This window comes from Oryzias melastigma, linkage group LG22 (assembly GCF_002922805.2).
Source record: "Oryzias melastigma strain HK-1 linkage group LG22, ASM292280v2, whole genome shotgun sequence".
In the NCBI taxonomy this organism is placed as follows: domain Eukaryota; kingdom Metazoa; phylum Chordata; class Actinopteri; order Beloniformes; family Adrianichthyidae; genus Oryzias; species Oryzias melastigma.
In genome coordinates, this window is record NC_050533.1 from 15042060 (window position 1) to 15066382 (window position 24323).

Consider the following 24323-nt stretch of genomic DNA (forward strand, 5'->3'; position numbering starts at 1 on the left):
TCCTTTCAGCTTTTTGCTTTTATTGATCTTGGACCCCCTCCACTCCTGTATGACTTTATCTCACTTGACACAGATAACTGAGAGGTTGGAGCACAGTGCAAACCCAAGGATAAAGTCCAACTGTAGGTGGGCAGTGGAGGCTGAAGGTCTGTGAACTCTGAATCTGAACTCTGCTGACGTGTTTGCATTCTGATCACCTTCATTCAGACCCGGCAAACCAACACAAAGCTGCAGAAAAGCCCGTAGATGACGTTAGCTGATCTTTACATTCCAATTCTTTGTTCCAGAGGCTGCGACTCACATTATCAGTTGGGTTTTGTTTATCTCTTGTGCTGCTTTGTTGAGTGCTGGACTAACTCGTCTCAGTTGACAGAAGAAGGCAGTAAAGGATGAAGAGTTGGAGGCTCTGGCTGCCGGCTGTGGCCGTGCTGCTGCTTGGAATGGATGGAGTTTACATGGAGGATATGCGAGCTGAGAACATCGATCTACTCACCCCTACTGATTATAATAGGGTGCTTAACCTGGGAATGAGAGGTATCTATTGGCTTTTATTTTTGATTCACTTTTTTGTCAAATAGCCATTTTTATCTGGGTTTCAAAACAAGAACCACCCATTTTAATTAACTGAATTTACAGCTTCTCTGATCTATTCCCTGCATTACATCTGAGGTGATTTGTGACATTTTGATTTTCTGATTTAATAATTGAAAAGTAAGTATTTAATCTGTCAGATTTGGAAGTAGTAAACAGTCAAACACAGCCAGTATTTTATGCTGGCATTGGGAAACCGGTCACATCTTTTCAGATGATCAATGTAATGACAAATTCCAGATCTGCTATCGCTATTTAGCTGTGTTTTTCCTCTTTCTGACTTATTATTGTCAAGTTTCCAACCTTAAATGTTATGTCAAATATATTTCCTATTTTAAATTAGCAAACACACAGTTTTGTTTGAGTTTTTGCATTCTTACAGTTTTTTTGATCAAACTTAAAATAAATAAAAGCAATTTAAAAAGCTAAATGAAACACATTGATAAAAACTAAAACTGTGATCAAATGTTGTTTGTTTATTGTGTTTAATAATGATTTTTTTCATCAACGTAAACATCAATAATCAAAAGAACAAAAAAAGATTTTAATCCATAATCAAGTCTATAAAATCTGCACATATTAAACATCTAAGCATGTTATTTAATAAGACATAATTTAAATCTGACCATAAACAATTCATTTATCAGTATGTTTTCCAAAATTAAGCTTGAAAAATTTATAATTTATTTTTTAAATCCACCTTTTTTTTGATGAATCAAGAGAAATAACAAACTCAACCAGGAAATAATGATGCTGTTGCGCCGAATGATGAAAATTATATTGGATTCAACCGAAAGTTTGCAGAAATGGTTATGATATTGATACTTAAACTCTAAATCTGGTCAAGATGAATTTAAAAAAAAAGGGAAATCCTGCAGGAAATCTTAATTGTGTGCATGAGAGTGGCTAAACGTCCAATCAGGTTGCATGTAGATACTGTGCTTCGTGTCTGTGCAGGGGTCTGCAACCTGCAGCTCCAGAGCCACTTGTGGCTCTTTTACCTCTCCATAGTGGCTCTTTGGCTAAAGAAAAATAAAATAACAGTATTTTATTCAAGTAAGCGATACTAAATAAGCATGTATTTAATTTAGATTAGTTACGTTTATAATTTGGGGGCTGAAAGATAAACTATGAAAAGGTTTCTACATCACTGCTGACATGAAGAATTCTGGTTTGCTCTATAATTCATCAATTTCAAATACTAAGCAAACATTGGCCAAAAAGTCTGTTGTTTTATGTGTTTAAAGCACATATTATCTTATGCCTTCCAAAGCTGCACTGGGATGATACAGTTTGGCACAAGTCGTCTTTTATTTTGAAAGGAAATCGTACAAGCTTCTGTCCAACACATTTCACATTTTGAGAAAATGCTAGTTTTTCTTTATGTGTCTGCTTTCATTCATGCCACAAAAGAGACATAATTCATAAAAAAATAAAAAAATAAATGCAAAGCAGCATCAAAATACTGTAAGACTTTCAGCTCCTACTAGGTTTTGATCATAAGAAAACAAACCCAAATGCATCTTTTACTGTTAAAGGGTTCCAGACCCCTGTGTCAGTGTTTAGTATGATTTGATGTCACATTGTGGCTAAAAGGTTACAAAGGTCATATAAAGGTTACAGGGTCAACTTAAAGCAGGAAACATACGGAAACAGTCAATGCAATTCCCTCACTTTATGGTTTATTTGTGCACCACAGTGTTGCCAAGAGACTGTTACGACATGTTGATGACATCATCAGGAAAGGCCAGAGATGGAGTTTATCTTATCCAGCCTGGCGACGCCCCCATCGTGGCCTTCTGCGCCATGCAAGAGGGAGGCTGGACCGTGTTCCAGCACATCACCGTCAACAGCAGCGTGGATTTCGACCGCACTTGGGACGAGTACAAAAACGGCTTCGGGGACGTCACAGGTGACCACTGGCTCGGAAACAAGTACCTCCACCAGCTCACCCTCGGCCCCGCTCACTATAAGCTGGGAGTGAAGCTTGTGGACCGAGACGCCGTGACCAAAACGGGCGAGTACGATCCATTTCTGGTGGAGGACGAATCGACGGCGTTCAGGCTGAGGCTGGGGCTGTTCCAGGGCACGGCGGTGGACGCTCTGACCATGGACACGGAGAACTACTTGCACGACAATCAAAAATTCACAACTAAAGACAGAGATAATGACAACTACTTTCAAAATTGTGCCAAGCTGGAGTTTCAAGGTGTGCCTGGTGGTGGTTGGTGGTATGACGCCTGCGCTGGAGCCAACCTGAACCGCAGGAACGTCATTTACTGGCAGAAGGACTGCAACAAAGAGCATTTGTGCAAGTATGCCTGGATGATGGTGAGGCCTTCAGACTTAGTGAAGATGATTTACAGTGGGGACTGCAAGAAGGACGAGTTATAACAACAGATTTTTAATATAGTGCAGAACTGCTGCCATGATGGGCCTTCAATTCACCTCATTTTATTCTCAAATGGCAAAAATAATCACAAAATACTACAACTGAGGCAAAAACTGACCACAAATATGAAACATAGTTTAAGAATTCAACACTATTTTAGCTCCAGCTTTGTCTCCAACACGACAACAGATGCAAAGCAAGCATGTTTCTCCCTAAGAAACGGTTTTAATATTAAAGTTAATGATCCACAACAATGACGTACACATTCCATCAAATGGAAAACAGTTTGTAAATATTTTTTTCTCTACTATGTGTTATTTGTTTATTCTTTTACCTGACAAAGACACTTTCAGCAACAGTAATTAAAAAAAAAAAAGAAATCCTGAGAATTTAAAACCCACATTTTTACATAGTGTACCAGTAAACCCTTCCATGCTCCTGATGTAAACTCTACTTATTTAGTTGGAAGTATTAAAAATGTTTTTTTTAACTGATGATCACTCGTGTGTGAAAAATTTTTCATACTATTTGGAAGAAAAATACATACTGTTCAACAGATCATAGAATGCTGACAAGTTTGACTGTAAAATGTCACCAAATTGCAATTTGTTTTTGGATCATTGTTTGTATTCTATCTCAAAAATAGTTTCCTAATCCTTCAGGGGGAATATAAAAGTTTTTTTTTTTTCTTGGCATTCTTCAGAATCATTGTAGGTGAATACAGCCGTAGGGAGGAACAATGTCCTCGTAGCCGGAGTGTCCCCAGGACCGCCTTGCAGTTTGCTTCCACTGTATCAAAGCTGCAGTAAAAAGTGTTGAATCTGGCCTTCATACAGACGTTCAAAACAAAAAGTTTGAACAAGTGAACAATCCTGGAAAACTGCGGTATCACAGTACCTCCATCTTTCTCTTTTTGTGTTGACCCACCCCTTGAACCCTCTTAACTGCTGATCCACCCTGGACAGGTCGCCAGTATGTCACGAAGGACCTGGATTGACAGCTGTGCTAGCCAGCTGCCCAGTTGACAGCTTAGCCAGCTAGCTAGCTTGCTAGTGAGCTCCGTTGCCTCAGCTTTGGCAGAGCTAATAGCGCTCACCACTGATCTAGTGAGGCCTACTGCTTAGGTTGCACCATAATTTCTTAAACTAAGATTGTTCTGCTTTTGAAAAACTTTATTGATTAGGCTGACAATTTCTTTTGAAACAATTGTTGTATTACTTTCGTAAGATTCAGGTTTACAGTGTTGAAGCGGATCCTCAAAAATCTCTGATAGACAGAAAATGCTCTCCTGTTGAGTTCAGGACGCAGTTTTCCCTTACATCACCAACCCAAACATCACCAAGCATTCAAAGAATTGAACCCAAACAGCCTGGAGTGACTGGGTCTTATATGCAGTCATGTGACTTGTGTGAAACTTTGATTCTCTTTAAGTAAAAATCTTGAATTTTTTTTGGTCTAGATTAGAACTTTTCAAAATAAAAGTTGAAGCTAAACACTTGCAAATATCAATAGATTCGTCAGAACCATGGAGCGAGTAAACCAATTGTATTCAACTGGTAAATAGAAAGAGTGATGTTCTCATACGTTAATACATTATTTATTATGGTACATAGGAACTGCATGATGAAGACGTTGCTTTCACTTATCATCAATTTGAAAAAAAAAAACATTTTTTTTAATGTACAAAGTCAAAGTTTGGTGTTATGTTGCTCTACTTGCAAAGTCTCAGCAGCATTTAGCTAAAGGCTATTGTAAGAACTATTGTCTAATGAGCAACAATAATAATGCACCTCACTGATCACTGGAGACTAAGGTAAAAAAGATGATAAAAATGTACTATTTACAGATTTCACACAAAAAAACAAAGTCATGACATCTTGGTGCTGACCACGGGGTTTTGTCCATACCAGTAGAGTTTCTCCTGAAGCCGTTTCTTCTTCCACTGACAAAGCAACAACATCCGGAAGGTTTTTTGAAAGGTCTTGTTGCAAAGAGCGTAGCACATGGGATTGACGGTGCTGTTGACGTAGCACAGCCAGTATCCCAGGTGCCACAGGGAGAGGGGGATGCAGTCCGAGCAGAAGGTGGAAATCAGCACCATGATGTTGTATGGCGTCCATGTGAGGATGAAGGCCAGCAGGATGGCGCTGAGCGTCTGCGCTGCCTTCCTCTCCTTAATCAGCACCAGCCTCTTCCTCTTTGTGATCTGGTTCTTCAGCGTGGCGTCTATAGGCTTAGATGCTGAGGAGGTGGAGGGAAGGGTCATGGATTCAGCCGAGGAGAAGGCTGATGACACCATCTTGGAGTCTCCGTTGTTGCTGTGGTGCTCCGCGTGGGGCTCCTGAGCCATTGGCTTGAATTTGTAAGACACACACTTGCTGCTCTTCTGAGAGGTGCTTCTGCGCGGCGTCTGGAAGAAGCTGAGCTGTTCGCTCACGCTCCCAACCCCGCTCTTGCTGTCCTCGCTCTCTGCGTTTCTGAGGGAGGTCTGGAAGTCCGCCGGAGACACGGGCCTGTCGTCCTCCTCGGAGGAGGCGTAGCTGTTGAAGGTGGTGAGCTGACCCACTTTGGACCACTCGTCGCTGTTTGTGCCTGCTGATTTGGCGGCGGTGCTCCTGCTAGAGGAGGACCAGGAGGCTTGGTTCATTTCGTGGGAAGTTGAACGTAGCTTACAGCTAAAACAGGATCTGATGATGGTTTTCTGAGGCTGTGTCACTCCGCTGTCTGCCAGATAGTTAACTCCCTGAAGCTCCGCCAAATCTTTTGTCCTCTTCTCAGTTTCCTTGTAGATCCGACAGTACAGTATCGTCATAACCGAAACAGGGATGTAAAAGGCAGCGATCGCTGTTCCGAACGTGATCACCGGCTCTGAGAAAAACTGGATCTGACATTGTCTCTCGGGGACCGTCCTTTTCCCCACAAAGTATTGCCAGCACAGAATAGGTGGAGCCCAGAGAATGAGGGACACAAGCCAGGCTAAGCCTATCATGATGGCGGCTCGTCTGGGAGTCCGTTTGGCTCTGTAGGTCAAAGGCCGCGTGATGGAGAAATATCTGTCGAAACTGATGACCAGGAGATTCATGACTGAGGCGTTACTCGCCACATAATCCAACGCTAACCAGAGGTCGCAGGCGAGGCTCCCTAAGGCCCAGTAGCCCATCAGGATGTAGGAGGTGTACAGGTTCATGGAGAAAACTCCAATGATGAGATCAGCAGCTGCCAGACTTAGCAGGTAATAATTGTTGACCGTCTTCAGTTGGCTGTTGACTTTGAAGGACAGCATGACAAGGATGTTCCCAACAATGGTGATGATGCTGACGATAGCCGACACCGTCGCTATGGTGACCACCTCCCACAGGTTGTGAGTCACCAGGTGGATGTCTGTCGTACTGGCGTTCAGCGTGGAGTTTGGCACGACTTCTCCTTCCATGGTCGTCTGGTTCTTACTGGCTTCCAGCTAACTTGAGCTTGTTTGGATTTTCCATATCTAGAAATGTCACCTGGAAAGTACAAAAAAAAAAAAGTTATTTCTTCTTTTCTGCCATGGAACCCCCAATTTCAGCAACATGGGTGATGGGAGTCAAAGTTTTTTCTTTTTCTTGGAAAGTGCCAAACTTTTTTGATTTTTTTCATTTGTCATTTAACATTATTTTTTCCATTTCATTTAACAGAAAAACTTGGGCTGGTTTTCTGCAAAGAACAAATTTAAACACAAAACCAATCATTTTTTTATAAAAGCGGGAGCAGATTTTTTTTTTAAATAATTAATCTTAAGCATTGAATAAATAAATAAGTACATTTAGGGTCAAAATGTCTTTTTGTATTGTGTATTACTCTCCATATTGAACACCCAGTATATGTTACATAAAGCTAAACTAACTGTCAATCATATATCCAAACCACAACTCTGCCACTCAGTCCACAAGCTCCGCCCCCTTTTTTGGGCATATTTTAAATTTGGGCTGACAGAGGGATCAAGACCAACTGTCCTGTTGTGTTACCCTTCAATCAATCAATCAATCAATTAATCAATCAATCAATTTAGGGTCAAATCAAATTGATCTCCATCCATCCATCCATCTTCTTAACCGCTTCATCCCTTTCGGGGTCGCGGGGGTGCCGGAGCCTATCCCGGCTACTGAAGGGCGAAGGCGGGGTTCACCCTGGACACCCTGCAAAAATTTAAATATTGAAAACTCAATAACTGGCCATGCATCAAGGTACAACAGACCGATATACCTGATGTCCAGGTACTCCGGACTGTAGCACAGTAGGATAAAAAAAGGCCAAATGAGGTGATGTTAATTTGATGTGAATTCTTTGTTAATTTCTTAAAATATTTAGTTTAACGTATTTCCTTTACTAATAGTGTTCTAATACTAACTGAACTTTTAAAAGAGTAAATATTGGTTAAAATGAAATGTGGATATACAGTAAAAAGAAGAAACAATGTGTTTTGCTCTAAAAATTGCAATAAATAAATAAAATGTTACTGCTCAAATGTATATATGACTGTTATTATTTCTAATAATAAGGATTTTATTTTGACTAATCATGATACTGCATTTTAATCATTCAAAAATTTCTACGTTTAATCCATTTTTTCAAATCAGAAAAGGTTGTTAAATTTCAGGGAAGCAATAAAAGAGTCAGACACTAGTCTAGACAAACTCTAATAAAAGTTTTTTCTCTGTCTTTTTTTCTTCTAGCAATAAACATACTTTGGCAGGAGTCATTACTCAGAAGGTTAAAGTGTGCAGGAATGTTAATTCTTCTCCTGAACACTAGAGGGCAGCAGATACCATCCACACTAGAATCATGCTAAGCAAAAAAAAAAAAACAAAAAAATGTTTTAGCATATGTGGATATAGAAAACCAAACGTGTCCATATTTGAATCAAACAATCTAAATATTTTGACTATTGGAACTAACTAAAGATTTGATTAAATCTTCAGTAAAAAAGGCTGCATTCCACAAAAAAATACATTTTTTTCTTTTTTACTATTGCATTGCTGTACAAAAAGGAATCATTCTGTGTCTCTCTGAAAGTATTTGACCTACCTGGCATTATAACCTCTGTATTTTCAGCTGAGCCACAGGTTTGCCTGCTAATAAAACCATTTACACACCACCTGTGTCCTGTATTTGACCTTGATCCCTGAAAATTACCAGTTCAGCGTTGAGGCCTCCTTACGGAGGTGTGGGCTCACCAAGGCTCTCGGTGTGGATCAAAAGTGATCGCAGAGGTAGTTCACATCTATTGGAAAAATCCTCCATGTGGGTCGAAGCAACTGCCTGTTCAGGCAACCATCCAGAGCAAGAGCGTACATGTAGGCAAAGATAGCTCCACGCATTATCCCCTCCAGCAGCAGATAAATAGCACCATGTTGGGAGAATTGGCTTTCAGACACATTGTTAAAACAAACATTCATATCCTGGTTGACTGACGCGAGCCACCTCCTTTATACACAGACCTGCCCTGTCGGAGCGCTTTAATCAAAACACTGCAGAAGGAAATTGTGTTTTAGGTTGTTCCAGATGACAGCTGGCTAAATCCAGTCCAAGGTACCAAACAAGTCTCCTTCTTAAAATAACGTGGGCTTTTTTCGGTGATGACGTGTCTTCGTTCTGTTTGTTAGGGAATAGAGAAATGTTTACTTGAGATAAGGCTGATATACAGAGTTTTCTGCTACTTATAGCTTTTCCAAAGTCCACTCCTCATGTATTTGAAAAAACGTGTCCCTAAAATGTCTAATCTCTCTGATTTTTGAAGAAAATTTTACACTAAAGGCAGAGTTAGAAGCAACTTCTGCAAATGAAACTTGCAATTCTTATTACCTGTTCTTCCATAAATTACTGCAGATGGGTAAAATGTGCTAAATGTAAATTGTTTTTTTCTGTTTTTGCACTGAAATGTTTTGATCTGGGTTTAGAATGACTGCTTCTAAAATCAAATCGACTTCCACCCAGAAAATGTATGTTTGATTAATCAAATCAAACTATCAAAATTCCCTTAAAGCATTTTTTTACCACTTTATAGCTAACATGTCTGAATTTACAAACATATGAATGGAAGCTTCTTTTTCCAGTTAAATCACTAGCTTTGTTTAAACAATTAATAATAAATTTGGCTTTAGAATAGAAATTTGACAAATTGCAACTAAAACGTAATAATAAATATGATTAAAAGGTCAAAAATGTATTTCTGAGAATTATTTTGCATTAATTACTTTTCTCAATCCCTTTAAAGAGCCTTCCGATCATTTTTTTGAAAGTAGTATTCTAATTATGTTTTTAATATTCTTAGCCAAAATCTACAACTCAGTGTCGCTTTCCAGGACATAATAACATCGAATCACAGATATTTACCTCTGAGTTGTGGGCGTGACCATTGGCATGAACGACCCCGCCCCCTTAACATTACCGAGAGTTCAGCAGGGAGCTTGTGGCCCACCCAGCGTATTTTCTACGCCACAAATACTCTCTTTTTCAAACTGCATTTTTGGTCTGGTCTTGTGATATGAAAAAAGAAACACTCAAAAATGCTATTTTGATCTTAATTTTCCTTATGTATGTCCTCAATTGTCAGAAAAATGCCACTGCTAGCAGTGGATGGAGTTTATTTTTCCCTAACAGAAACAACTCAATGTATGTACCATGAAAATCATTATTTCAAGTCTCATTTGTGAAATGAAGTCATTTCTTCAAACAAAAGGCCAATTAAAGAACCAATAAACCATTTAAAATTCTGGAACTGTATAAATGGAATTATCTTCACTTCATGGTGTCTTTCCTGCATTTATACTAAGAAAAATCTGTCCATGCTCGTTCTTCATCGTTTCTTTTGTGTCGTAGCACTGTTTAAGGATTCAAAAAGTTTTTTTCTGGCACTCTGGGATTCAGAAAGAAGAGAACACTTTCATTTTGACTATGTGGATGAAAAAGCTGTTTTTAACATGTTCTTTTAGCTAGTAATCAGAGAATATTTAATTTATTTCTCCCTACTGTAATGAAGTTTGAGGAATAATTTTAATTTTCATTACATCCATTCACGTATTTCTTCACGGAACTCAGCAGAGAGACGTTGGCTTGTCGATTCCCTCTGCTGTAGCTCTTGTGGGTCTAGGTTAATATTGATGGGCTAAATTTTTTTTTTTTTATCATTGTTATTATCCACATCATCTCTGGAGTTCTGTTCTCTATGCTCATTTACTTCATCTCTCCTCTATTCTTTATTATTTATTATATTTAGATCTCTGTGCTTCTGTTTGGTGCAGTGCGATTCACATGTTGTTCATCTTTCCCACTCCCCTCTGGGGGAGTAGGAGAGATTTTAGATTCCTGGTGGATCATCTGTGCTCCTGTTCTTGACCACTAATCTGGCTCGTCTTAGCTGTGGACCTCACCCCCACCTGTCCCCCAGTCCTGTCTGGCTGAACTCTATTCCACTACATCATTTTAGAGTTCGATAAGCTAACTCTTCTTTAATAGTCCTGGTAAATCGCCTGTCTGTCCTGTAAAAGGATCTCTCCTTTATGTGGATATCCCTGAGGTTTCTTCTTTTTTCCCTGAATCCGGTCTTTTAGGAGTTTTTCCTTACCTGGAAGGAGGGTCTAAGGACAGAGATAACCACTTTAATTTAGTTGTTTAGTTTAGCAATTAGGTATTGTTTATATTTTATAATCGACCTTATGCTTCTGTAAAATTATTGGCATGAAGCCCAACGATGCAATTGTTTTGTGATATTGGGCTAAATAAATCAAATTGAATTAAATTGAATGATGGAGGACATAGGTTAAAAAAATTCAGCTTAAAATTGCATTCCAAGCTGTTGGTCACTCCATCCTGATGCATCCACTTTTGTACGACTAGATCCATGAACGTCTTTGTTTTCCTCGTCTGAGCGGGCATCTGAACTATACGACAGGATAGTTCTGATATTTGTCGCCATTTTTATTAGGTTGTAAGGGGCTGTAAGCTAGCAAGACAAAGAGTAAACAAATGAATGATGGGAAATGGGGGCGGGGTTGTTCTGAGCCAATGGTTACACTCACAACTCATAGTTGAATTTCTAATAAACTCCCGCCGCTCTGCAGAGACTATGTTTTAGAAAACAATGAAAATGTTTAACATTTTAATTTTTAAGTTTTTAAAAAATGTAATGACACTTGTTTGCTCCTCTATCTCTATGACAACATTACATTGACCTGCATTCATTTACTCACTTAAATTCTTAACTAACCTTCATTCACTCTCCAACAGAAACTGGTCCTAAAATGGTCACAAAAACAAGTGTGTGCTTTGACGGGAAGAGTTAATGCTGAGTTCAAGAGGCAGAACGAGTCAAGGCTAGGAATCATTCCTGAACTGATGAGCTCAGCATCTGAAAGAACATTTAGAGCTCAGTAAGATCCGATCGACGGTCGGGAAGAGTCTTCTTATGCTATATGCAGCGATGGACAGACAAAACAGAGAAATCTAATTCCAACTCACTATGTAAACATCCTATACTGGCCTGTGAATAAGTAATGGTCACTGAGAGGCCAGCGTGCGTGTGAGGACAGGGGAGCACTGAGCCTGCCTTCAGGTCGTCTGGCACCTGGCCATCGGTGCTTCTATCTCGCAGCTCCATATGCTGGCCTTCATCACACAGGCCTTCTAGTCACAGATAACCTTTCTTCACACACAACGTTGATTGCAGCAGAAGTGTCGTGCACAAGAAGCATGAAAACAGGCACGTGGAACGTATGTGGGCGGAGGAGGCGAACACGCAGACGATGACAAGCCCAAATCAGAAGGCGTCATTCCTCTGACCCATGCAGGAGATCCATGTAATGATCTGGAATAAGGTATTTTAGTAGCAACAAAATATTTCAAAAAATGAAAACAACTAAATGAGTTTTTGAAGGAAAAGATCTATTATGATCAGCTTGTGAACCACAATGTGGATTTGGCAGAGGCTAAAGAGAGTAGAATGATAACACTCAGAGCCTCCAGGAGTTCTGCGTTTAGAGGGACTTCAGCATTTCATTACTGCCACATCCTTTGGATAACGGTCAGGCTGTACGCTCATTTATGCTCCCGTGCAAAGAGATTTCTAGAAATGAGCCTCCAGTTTTTGATTTTTACTTACATTTGTTCCCAACCCAAAAAAGCAAAAAAAAAAAAGAATAGTCTAAGTTTGACCATTTCTGACTTAAAACCCCAAAGACAAAAAAGATCTTGGGGCCAACTCATCCACAGTCTGGTGACTATTTACCCCCAGCCATCACCTTGTGGTGCATATTTTAATAGCTCCGATCTTCATTTGTTGTAGCACCTCAGAAGATCAGTGGGGGCTGGTCGGACTCGTTAAAATCACGCTTCACTGCTTAATCCCCCTCTGTATTGTCATTTCCAGTTAATCAAGGGGGAGCGAGGAAGAGGAGCAGGAGCCGTGCAGTTTAGGAAAGTATTGATTGCTTTTCCGGAAGGGGAGACAGTTTTCAATACATTTTCCAAATGGGTGGTAAAACCGCAAATTTTTTATTTGAAGACCAGCAGAGACAAGATGAAGACATATAAGCGCTCCAAAACGGGCTCTGCTGGTGGCACATTAAGAGTTATTGTAGAAACAGAAAACAGGAATAAAGTTGCAACATACATAAAATCTTTGAATACATTGCAGTTGCAACTAAAAAATTAGTCAAAATGTGTGCTTTAACAGATATTGTAATAGGTTTGAATTAAAGTATTTACAGTTTGGTGCATCTTTTTGTGTGCACATTTTCCGGCACAACATTAAAAATACATGGAAGACCTCTCAGACATTCTCGTGTTGTTTCCCTCTGAATCCAGGTCATGCCTTTTTGCATTAATCAAAAGGTGCACGTTCAGTCAGTCATGAACCTTTAGAGACATCACCAACCAGGGATGTAAAAAAAAAATACACTAAATACTCACAGCTGGCTTAGAGGAGGTCTTGCAGTCTTCCGTTTGAGGGAATGCCGCATCTCCAGGTGAGAGCAAAGTTCATAGTTAATCCCTTTGTTTTGCCTGCAAAGTCTTCTGGGGATGGCAACACAGCTGAAGAGGAGACGGTGGCAGATGAGACATCCTGCTGACTTGACCTGTGCATGACTGAGGAGTCAGGAGAGACAGAAGACAAATGGTAAGGCAGATACGAGGAGGTCGTCCCTTCTCCAGAGCAGCATCCCTCTCCTCTCCGTTTAGCTCCAAAACAACCAAAAGGGAAAAGTATCCTCAGCTGTAACGCATCCAGCTAAAGTCATTCATAAATTAAAGACCGGTGCGCCAGAGAACAGAACTTTTCCTCCCCGAGTGAGCTTAGCAAGAATCAGTGTGCTCTGTATCAGACAAAGTGAAGCAGAATGTCACTGTGATGTCTGAGCCAAGTTAGTGCTGCAGCCACGGTGCCGCTCCGCTGGAACTCCTCTGGCTGACACACACAGATGTATCTGACGCTCACAAGCTGGGAGGAGAAATTCCCATAGGGCAGAATGGTTCATCGTGTTTCAGGACAACACGCAGCTTAGAGAGCGAAAGAAGCAGAGAGCGGAGGGGGGGTCAGCTCAGAGGGATCAGTTTTTTTGGAAAGTGTGGGGGTGGGAGGAGAAATGGAGAGCCTCAGACGCAGACTTATGAGGAGAACAAAGAAGAGATCCTGGTTGTCACCACTTGAGGGTCTCTCGGTCTTTGAACGGCTCGGAGGCTGCAGCTGTGTGACCATCATCAAGCTCATCTGCTCAGTCTGCCGCCGCTGCTGCTGCTTTGTGCTCGGGTGGGAGAGCGCAGACCCGGCTCGGCCAGATAAGCAGACCACCAAAAGTGACAGATGTTTTATCACAGGGATCCTCGCATGAGCGTTGATGGGAGGTGCAGCACGCTTTGGATGCTGAGCGCTTATCTGTGCCAGAAACGCTCATCTAAGTCACCACAGACAGAAAAAACAGAACGCTTCTTTGTAAAATGTAAAGGTATTTTGTTCTTTATGATTCAGATGATGCAGTTATGTTGCCAGAAACTAAAAGAAAAGCTCTGTCTAAGAAGAAAAACCTGCTTAATCCTACAAATTGGCCGTTTTGGTTGATGGTTTTAGACGAGAAAAAAATACAGACATGAAGAATCTGCACAGTGATTGGATGAAAAGGGTATTGTTTGTGTTTTTAACATGTTTTTCTGGCATTTTATAAAGAAAAAGTAAACTTAAAATTCGTTCAGATTGTTGTGATTCAGGAGGAATGCACTGGGCGGGTCACAAGCTCCATTCTGATGCATTCACTTACAGACAAATAGATTCACGTACGTTTTTATTTTCCTCATCTGGCATCTGGATCTAAACTGTACAGCTGGATAACTCCAATAGTGCTCACTATTTGTGTTTCACCGGTAATGTTCGGTTGGGGGCTTAAGGGGCTATAAGCTAGCAGGACAGCATGTAAATAGATGGGTGATGGGAAGAGGGGGTGGGCTAGCTCCTTGCCCACACCCCAGAAGGGAATTTCTAATACACTCCTGCTACTCTGCAGAAACTTTGTGTTTACAAACAAACCAGTTTTTGAAATTCGGCAGAAAAATGACAAATTAATTTTTAAAAGAGAACTGAAAACATTTTGATAATACATGAAAAGATAATTGAAGTGGGACTTTAAAGCCTCAGCCTTTTAATCGTAATATATTACTAAAATACTGTAAGATTATACATTTAAAGCATAATGTTCTTGTTTTTCTAAATCATAACAAATACCCTTTATTTTAATTTGTATGCAGACTTGGTTAAAGCTCTTTAATCATTAGCATAATACAGTTTTGTAATAGATTTTCAACTAAAATGCAAATTATGTAAAGTTTCAGAGAAATTCCTGTTGGGAATGCCATCTTTCAACAAAATAACAGATAATACTTAAATTACTTTGTAAACTACTTTTATTTAAACAAAAATGTATTTTATTTATATGCATTAAAGAGAAATATCCTACAGTGACAAAGTGGTACAAAGACATTTTCAAAATACTGCCTATCTTAGTGTAAAGTTAAAGGATAACAATGACATTTTAATGGATTTGTTGAAGCCTCTATCAAAACGCCCGCCCAGTGATTTAGCCCAGGATGGGTAAACTACGGCCCGGGGGCCATATGCTGCCCATCGGACTATGTAATCTGCCCCGCCAAACTACAATAAATTATAATGATAATCCTTAATTCATATTTAATTTAATACATAATCAATGTTTTCATTTCCCTGTAGTTCTAGTGTGTTCCCATAGATGATCCACTATGGATCCATTGACCTTTGCTCATGTAAAGTTGGAACTTTTGTTTTTATGACGTTCAGATTTGTTGAAATTTTTTTAACCATGATTACAGAATGTTTTCGACAAGATTATATGTTATTTCTCTCTCTTATGAGGTAGATTGCCAAAATGTGTCACATATCTGCTCCTGGTCTGGTCCTTCTGTCAAATTTTAGAACACTTTGTGGCCCATGAGTCAACAAGTTTGCCCACTTCTGATTTTATTCTAGGTGTATTCACCTATATTTTATTTATTTATTTATTTTTTGCCTAAAGTTTTTTTTTTTTTTGTTCTATGTATGATTTTTTTTAATAAATAAGCATATTTTTTAATAAAGTATAATTAAGAAAGACATTTTTCACTATAGTCAGAAATGATGTTGTATTGTTTTGTGGCTGTGACTTTATGCATGACCTAAGCTAGACTCAAATGCAAACAAACACCCGACTCAGTTTGTCAGATATCCTGAGAAGTAATGTTTCAGCTTCTGATATAATGTAATCCTTGAAGCCTCAGCTGTCCACTGAAAGTTTGTGAAAAACCATACCTGTTGTAAAATCAGACAGGTGTTGACTCATCCCCATCTCTGTGTCACCGCTCTGCACCAATCAATCCAGCACATGTCCTCTTCCTCCTCAGCTGTCACGTCACATTTGGGTTCATTTCCAAACAAATATCCTCAAATCTCATCCACAAAAGTTATCCTTGTGTTATAAATAATGGCATAAATTCGCCGTTTTCTCTACGTCTGTCGTTTAGGAATAATACATTGATTTTAAGTATATTTAAGGAAATAATCAGATTATTATTATTTTTTATCAGATAAAACACTTTTTTTTTAACAAAATCCATTAATTTTTTTAAAGTTATTTTGAGTAACAGATTTCATCTTTGAGTAACAGAAAATAATTGTTAATTATTAGAAAATCAATTAAATAACATGTAAACTGGCTGCAAACTGATCATAAAAGGCTAATATTCCTGTGATCAAAAAGAAAACAAATGCTACAATTCCACATGCCTTTTTAACATATATTGAATAATGTTGGATAATTAAATATTCATAAAATGTCTTATTTTGAAATAAAGCTGTTTTAACATGTACATAAATGACTTTTTCAATCAACAAACAATTCCATATTCATCAGACAATAGAAACATTCGAACTTTGATGTGTAATCCAGTTTTGTAAGAAAGGATTTGTTACCGCTTATATTTCATCACCTTTCACAACAACTTTAGTCAAAATTTCGTCACTAAAAATGATTTTTCTGGTGAGTAACCTGACCATGACAGCATCCTGACTGATGTGTTTCATGAAGACCCCTCTGCCTCAGCTTAGCAGCGTGTCTAAATCTCCCTCCTGCCCCTCCGCTCTCCGCCCTGCCTGACTATCTGATTTAATGCCATTTCCAGGCGTCCGGCCAAAGGACAGACACCTGGCTCACCATTGCCACTCAACCGCTGACCTCCACACAGTTATGTGAGGCGCTCGAACTGAAGAAAACACACAAATGTGCACTCAGCTTCTGCGTTACCGTTGCACAATTTGCTGTGCTTATCAATGTCTTAGAATTTACTGTTCCTCATCTAAATCTCACAATGATTTATTCAATCCCATCACGGGAATCCGGACGGTTTTAGTGCATGACCTTGGACAGTAAAGATATGGTGGTGTTATTAGAGGGAACACCTCATTGAACCGGACATTATTTTCATTTCCAATCTGTGTCAGCCACAAGGCTTCCGAAAATAGGTGGTTAGGAAGGAAAGCGCTGCAGCCCGACTGTCCCACTCACCCGCCACCTCCGTCCCGGAGTCAGGGTTGTTTTTCCACAAGTCCATGTCAGATCCCTTCAAGCTTGTGAGTGACACTGCGAGGACGTCAGCGCAGCCGGAGAGGGATTGAACCTGTCCACAGTCCACAGGGGCTTCCTTATCTCCTGACCCAATTGTGCACCCATATGCTAGCTAAAAGGAAAACAAGATCTGCCTCGACATGGTGGAGGTAGAGATTTAATCCGCCAACCATCTCTGCCTTCCATGCTTCAAATGAACTTTTATAAACCATAACAAATATCAAATTAGCTGTAAAGGGATTTTTGAACACATTTATTAGGCAAATTAAAGTTTAAGAACCAATTAATCTCAAAATATTGAGCAGAATCTCAGGGGAAATCTCACTTTGGAGCTTCCTTTTAACTTTTAATGCAACTGTTGACCTTTTAGTCTCATCACAATGAAATCATTGGCTTTTTAAAAACACTTTCATCAACATCAGATGTTTTTCTTCTAGCTTTTGTGTGTCTTAAGCCACACAACTGTTGCAAGATGCTGGCATGGATTGTAATCCCACATCCCTGCTGCGAGGCTCTGTCCTTTCTCCAAAAAAATCAAAGCTTGTTTGCAAAATTCCAGATTTAATCCAGGAATGATTGCTATGAAATCTGTCGGATTCTTATGAATAAATGCTGAGAAACGTGTGAAAGTTTCTGTTCTTCCGTATGAAATGATTTGAGATGTGCCTCAGCTCTAATGTTTAAACGGACCTTATTTATTTGTATTAGATTTTTAATGAGTCATGCCAATTAAAACCAATATTTAAACGTATATGGTTCCTGTAAAAAAAATAATAACAGGCAGCTCCCTAGCACTTTCTACAAACTGTATGTCTTTATTTTGGATGGCTAAATTACGCTTTCATATTCATAGTAAAAAAAGACGAAAATGAGAAAACTGACGTTTCAGCAAAAACGTATTTAGATGCGTTTGTGTTCTATGGGAAGCATTGTAAAGTATGCCATTGCCATTTTTAAAGTTATTAAATGGTTAATAAAAAGGTGTCAGGGGGATAGTTGGCCTTACACATTTCACTCTCACAAAATCTGGCCTTCTATCCAAAGAATTTGGACATCCCTGCTCTATAAAATGTACATTATGGTGTATTTGGACTGAAAAAGTCCCTTGGTCCAGACAGAGCCTCCTTAATTTAACCTGGAACGAGTCCTGAACCTTGGGTTTGGTCTCTATCCAGATTGTTGCTCTCAACCAAAGCTTGTTAACAAAACCATGTGACTAAAGATCTCTTCAGTCATTGGTTAGGATATATGAGGGTGGGGCAAAGCAATCAAAGAAGGAATAATGGAAGTCCTTTATGTTTTACAGTCCTTATTGGGAATGTTCTCTTATTCAAACTTTTATATTCTACTGACCAATTTTGAATGTTTGTATCAACATCAGAAACAACACTTTTTGTTTGCTCCTTTAGTGCGCCGGAGGCATGCAGCAAGACGGTTACTGAAGAGATGATGTCTATAAAGGTGCACTTGTGTTTATGACACATGGATTGTCAGGAATACAATGTGAGAAGTAATGTGTATCACGTTTGAAGTTGGTTTAATGAGCCTGCATTCACCTGACCTCATTTCAATGAGTTCCTGTGACGTATCGTTGCTCCACGTTTGCTCTCTGTTTACATCCTGTAACGCCCGGCAACGGTGGCCGCTTTGGTCCAGCTGTTCCCCTCCGAGCATGAAGCCTCTTCAGACTGAGGAATCTCAGAGCAAACTGGAGCTCATTCTGATTGGGAACAAACCAAAACCACATTGTATAATGAGTCGGGACTGGGGTCCGCTTGGGTGTATTCAGACTGAAAACTTGTTTGATTATCAGGCGGAACAAACCCTGGTTCAGTTTAGGCCAGGGGTGTCAAACATCCGGCCCGCCAGTTGGTTTCATCCATCCCAGTCATGAAGAAAAAAAAAAATACAAGGATGTTGGAAAAAAAAAACAAGTTTCTAGCCCATTCCGATTGCGAGTTATAAGGCCCAGTCCCACAGGATTTGACGGCCATATTACGGGTAAAAAATGTGGAAAGTCTGCCACACGCGCTTAGACGCGCTAACTTTATGCATGTTCGTGGAATAGCAGTGATACAGACAGTGGAGTCCATTCCACTGCCGCTAAACAGATGCTGTAAGCAGTGGTACAAACGCAGACCGGCCGAGGAACAACAGTGCACGAACGCAGAATTTCGCCGTCCAAGTGCGTGTGCTGGTGTTCTCTCCACGCCCCGATCTCGCACTGAAACTGCTGTTGCACTGCTGTTCCACAGCCATTGCACGGCGGTCCCACTGGTACCACACGCAGTCACCCGTGGTCTAAATTTTTGTGCAGTTCAAAAATTATTTCCGTGTGTAACCGCGGCCAAATTTTGAACCACGTGTATGCACATCGATTCCACGGCCACATCTCTGCCTTTGCACTTCCAGTCCACTGCTAACAGCGTCTGTACCACGGGGATGACATTTCTTCCGTGCTCCAGCAGTGATATGGCAGTGAAAGCCAGTGGGACCGGGGCCTATGGTTGTTTAAAGAAATGGTTGCAGTGCACAATTCTGCCACTAGGGGAAGCAAAAGAAAATAAGTACTGGTATGACAAGAAATCAAGAAATAGCGTTTTTTTTTATTTATTTATTTTTTTTTGCAAAGGCATGCCACAACTGGGTAAGATGTAGTTAGGTTCCCTGTCAGCCTCACTACTAAGTTGCTATAAATATTATCAGGTGTGACACCACAATTACCAAAAGGATGTTGTCAAAAAGATAAGGAAAAATAGCTCTAATAGTAATAATAAGTGATTAGGCTACTAGGTTATTTGAGGCATTTTTTTCCAGCTGAGAAAACAAAAATATAAAAAGCTACAGATAATGAGTTGACCATAGCTTATTTTGCTGTTATGTTACTGGCCCCGCCCACCTGAGATCAGACGGGTTGAATGAACCAGAATGAGTTTGACACCATGCTTAAGGTGAACCGAATGCGTCCAGTTTGAAAACACCCTTAGAAAACCCTAGAACAGAAAAACCCAATTCAGTGAGGCAGATTCATTGTGGCCGGGAGAGGCCAAAAGGCAAACAAATGTTTTAATTTTCTATTTCAGACACAAGAATGAATACAAAAAAAAAACATGTTTTTACTTTTGAGACGCCCTTTGAAATCATGTGAAAAAAAAATTCAACAGAGTTGTTAATTTACTTACTTCCACATGTAAAACCTGCTTCAGTGCTCGGTTTGTGGTAAGCTAACAGCAAGCTAGCTAAGCTAGCAGCTTCTGATCATATTAAAGTGAAATGTTGATGAAATATAGGAGCTTTTACTCCAAAGAATTTTTCCTGTAGACAGCCAAGAACTTTTTAATGTCTTTTTATAATTTGCAGACAAGGCTCCAACGCCACATTTTCTTATTTTTACAAGCCAACAAATATAAGAGGATTTTCTTGTCAGACAGACAAAAGTCATGGACATCCTGCTGCAACTTCAGTCAAGGTCGTCGTGATCTCACGTTCCGAGTCTGACTCCGTCCAAACGTTTAAAGCACAGACATAAAAATGGAAGGAAAAAAAGAACCTTTTTCTTTTTGTTTGTTGCTTTTACTTGCTTGGTTCCCTCACATGTAGAAGTGAGTGATGTGTGCAGTGGGAAATGCCAGCGGGCAGCCAACTAATGAGAACGAGTCTTCAAAGGGTCAAACCGAATCCTGCATCTTTCAGAGTGACCACACTGAGAATTTAACTTATCTTTCACTTATTATCAAACAATACTGTTTTAAAACAGAGGTCATCTTTCTAATTTGTCACCACTTTCAAAACTTAAAGGGTAAAAACGCCATTTGATTAAAGTTCGGCACAGGAATAGTTCACAGCTTCCTGTTTTAGTGAATCCGTTAGCTAATTTGACGGTTTGTATCATGCTGTTCTGTGAGACTGTTAGACAGAAACAGACGATTACACGCCCACATGCACGCCTACACGCGCACAACTTAGCAACAACAAAGCAAAATGGCTTTTAGAAACCATATTTCTATTAAAAATATGCAACAAACCGCATCGTTTTCTGCAAGTTTTTCAGCGTTTATGATTTTATAATCAAAAACAAGTAAAATTGATTAGATATTTTCGCCCTCAATATTATTATCCAAGTGACACAGGTGGTCCTCAAATGTCTCCGCTGTCTGAATAAGCCCATCTGTGCCTACACATGTACTTTTCATTTTTTATTTGCACCCACTCTGTTACTTTTCTGTTGGTTAAGACAGAAAAAATGGTTTAACAAAGCGCCTTTTACCCTAAAACTGAAAAGTCAAATAGCTGCCTATTCGAGGCCCTTTCAAGAGTAAGTACATATTATTGTAATATTGTATTTCAAAGTTGTGTCTTTCATTTAACCCTTTTATTGCGTTTAGGTCAAAATGTACCTATTTTACGAGTGTGAAAGTGGGTCCATTTTAACCTGAGCACAGCTGAATTTAATGAATGGAGACAAAAAGGTTCGTCATTGTACAAACACAAAAAAGCTGGAAGTAAATGAGTCTGACTAATGTGTTCTTTCTTGGAAATGCACATGAATGACCAAAACGATAATAATAAAATAAAGGAAAGGAAGCACAGCTGTATTTAATTTTTGTTTACATGTTTTTTGCCACAGGCTTAATATCAGCCTTGCTTTTGTCCTTGTTTGCGCAGGTGCATGTGCATGCGCTCGTGTGCATACTGACTGACGCAGATGCTGCTCTGGACGCTCGGTACATGATGTTCAGACTTCCTCCCCATCAGGACTTCCAGTTACCATTCATCTGTTTCACCGGAAACCAAACGAGTGTCAAAGCTCAAATGCAGACTTTGGCCAAAAGGATTCTTAGTTGTAATAAAAACTGTTCCGCAGAAGAAAAATCAACTTTAGTAAAATAAAATAAATTCAATGATTAAAAAAAATCTGATGTAACTGCACCTGGTATGCTATGATGATTTGTTTACTTTGTAGTGTCTTCTTTAATTACTGTTAGGCATCTGGCTCCTTCTGAGGTGAGAAATGATTAAAAGCAGCCAAAAGTGTTATTTTCTAAAAACATTATCAATTTAGAAGGCAGACATAAAACAAAGCCACTACTTTTGCGTATATATAAATATGCGTCTATATATGCTGATCCCTGGGGGAGGCTTTGACTCTCGGTTCATCTCTGCAGCTCTACGACGAAGCATAAGAATCCCCCGTGGTGAGTCCCTCCATTCATTTGTTCTAATGTGCATCTCATGCAACGTTGACCATAAGAAAAAGAGGCTGACTTGAGGTTTGTTCTCTCCAGCTGCAAGATGGCAGCAGCGAAAGATACACCATCAAAATTACTCAAAAAAACCCAAAAAACAAACACAAATTAAATTATTATTATTGAATAAAATACACTTTTAACTGCCTGAGGGTGGACACAGATGATTCTTTCTGGAAGATTTTCACACTGTCTCACTGTAATTCCTCAGGGAAGCTAAAGAGACTCATAACCTCGTAACCCAATGATGCACAACACTCCATTGTGGCACCACTGAGAGCATTCTGACAGGCTGCATCATCGCTGCTCAGATGACAGCCAGAAGACCCTGCAGCAAACGGAGATTCCTGTTGACTCATTATTCCACATCCTGGTGTTCTGCAACACTCCGGTCATCCCCGCTGTGGGAGATCCACCTCCACCGCCCTCCAAAACCTCCGGGACGGCAGTCCCAGTCCTTCCATCTGGGATTATTTGATCTAAATTCTCCTTTTAGGCACAAGCAGCGTGTGGAGGATGTTTTTTGTGTTGTGCTGTGTGCTACCATACCTTTTCGTAGTGTTATCAGTGCTCGCTGGTGTTTGGTGGGAAAACATTCCAGCACCAGCATGTCTTATACGTTGCCAGAGCTCACTTCAAAGGTGACTTTGATTTGGACTGACTTCATGCTGTGGTGGACAAATCCTCTCTGTGGACACGAAAGAAAAAAAATCTATAAGCCATCAACTGAAGTTTCTGCTCATCTTTCTTCTGGCAGTTTTTTTAGTTTGAGGGCAGGTTTTATGCGCATGCTTTGCTTGGTTAGTTCTTAAAAGAAAGTACGTTTTTTTAGAATAGAAAAAAAGGGGATTTGAATCTCAGACAAACATGAAAAGTCCGATTTCATTTAAAGCCTCTGGCCAGAATGCCAGCCTGTAAAAACTGTTCAGTCGACTGAGATTTGTTCTGTTTCTTCTTACTTCAAACATGAATCTTAATCCAGTCAGATTCTACCACCGCCTCACACACGCCTCTCTTTTGAGATCCTTTCATGGAGCACCATGTTTTTCTGGGTGTTCTAAAGCTTGTAAACTGTTTTGGAACAGCATGTAGATGAATTTATTCTTTTCTTCTGGAGGGAAATATATGCAATCGGCTGCAGCAAAAGACCCAGACACGACAGAGCCACCTCTGTGCACAACAGACAAAATGATGCATCATTTTTCCTTAAAACATATTTTCAAAGGACGAAAGTTCAATATTCGTCTTCTTTCTCATGCTAAAAAACGAATTTCTAAGGAGAAAAGTTTGCTGAGAAACATCAAAATTTAAAAACCTTTATTTTTTTAAGCAGAAAGGATGACACAATGTTCACTTTTCTATATGTTATTAAGTTTCAATATATGTATAAGATTAATGACTAAGAGTATGACATAATTCACATGTATATATAAATGTATCACTTTAACTTTTATAATTTACTTTTTGTTTTCCTGTCAAATAATAATTTATCCGCTTAAGGTCGATAAAGCTATGTTTATGTATTTACTCATCGCCCATTTTATTAGCTGACAGGAGCAGGGCTGATTGGCGCCCTAAGCAAAAAGAGATTTTAGCGGGATAATAACAATAAAATAAGGTGATCTGCAGGGCCGGATGCAATTACCTGGAGGGCCGGATCTGGCCCCCGGGGCTTGACTTCGAAACATTTGCTTTTAAGGACAAAACTTTCATGATATATCTTTAAATGTTGGGCAAAAATATTTTATCTGTAATTTTGTATTGTATAGCAATCCAATCAGTAGTTTAACCAATTACAAATTGATGCATTTACATCTGTGATAAACAGCAAAGCTTTTTTTTATTTTTTTATTTTATTTGTTTTTTTACCAAAAAGCGTCAAAATCTTCCAGTAGCCATAAAATAGACTTTTATATTAAAAAATATAATACATTTTGGAGT

General features: G+C 39.5%; 2 protein-coding genes and 1 long non-coding RNA gene across 4 annotated transcripts; 2 read left to right on the forward strand and 1 right to left on the reverse strand.

The window, feature by feature from the left end:
* Window positions 1–160: 160 nt before the first annotated feature.
* Window positions 161–3477, forward strand: zgc:194887 (uncharacterized protein LOC571819 homolog). The gene is made up of 2 exons (XM_036209994.1): window positions 161–534; window positions 2291–3477. Exons 1-2 carry the CDS (start codon window positions 390–392, stop codon window positions 2983–2985), a joined length of 840 nt encoding a protein of 279 aa, XP_036065887.1. The 5' UTR covers window positions 161–389; the 3' UTR covers window positions 2986–3477.
* Window positions 3478–3607: 130 nt separating this feature from the next.
* On the reverse strand, window positions 3608–14054 carry chrm5a (cholinergic receptor, muscarinic 5a). 2 transcript variants are annotated; one of them, XM_024276228.2, is made up of 2 exons: window positions 12926–14054; window positions 3608–6483 (listed from the first exon to the last, which is right to left on the reverse strand). In XM_024276228.2, the coding sequence occupies exon 2, from the start codon at window positions 6411–6413 to the stop codon at window positions 4851–4853; it is 1563 nt and encodes a 520-aa protein (XP_024131996.1). In that variant the 5' UTR covers window positions 6414–6483; window positions 12926–14054; the 3' UTR covers window positions 3608–4850. The 2 variants fall into 2 exon arrangements, with proteins under 2 accessions (XP_024131996.1, XP_024132022.1); XM_024276254.2 differs by lacking the exon at window positions 12926–14054 and adding an exon at window positions 8194–9493.
* A 4340-nt stretch (window positions 14055–18394) lies between these two features.
* Window positions 18395–22032, forward strand: LOC118598044. Its single transcript, XR_004947097.1, has 2 exons — window positions 18395–18605; window positions 21802–22032. It is a non-coding gene; the product is annotated as an uncharacterized LOC118598044 (long non-coding RNA).
* Window positions 22033–24323: the final 2291 nt, after the last annotated feature.

What these genes read in the sequence shown, in the direction of transcription:
- zgc:194887 (XM_036209994.1), top strand. Translation starts at nt 390, where the DNA reads ATGAAGAGTTGGAGGCTCTGGCTGCCGGCTGTGGCCGTGCTGCTGCTT. An exon ending in GCTTAACCTGGGAATGAGAG is followed by an intron (nt 535 to 2,290) that starts GTATCTATTGGC and finishes TGTGCACCACAG; the next exon opens with TGTTGCCAAGAGACTGTTAC.
- chrm5a (XM_024276228.2), bottom strand. Translation starts at nt 6,413, where the DNA reads ATGGAAGGAGAAGTCGTGCCAAACTCCACGCTGAACGCCAGTACGACA.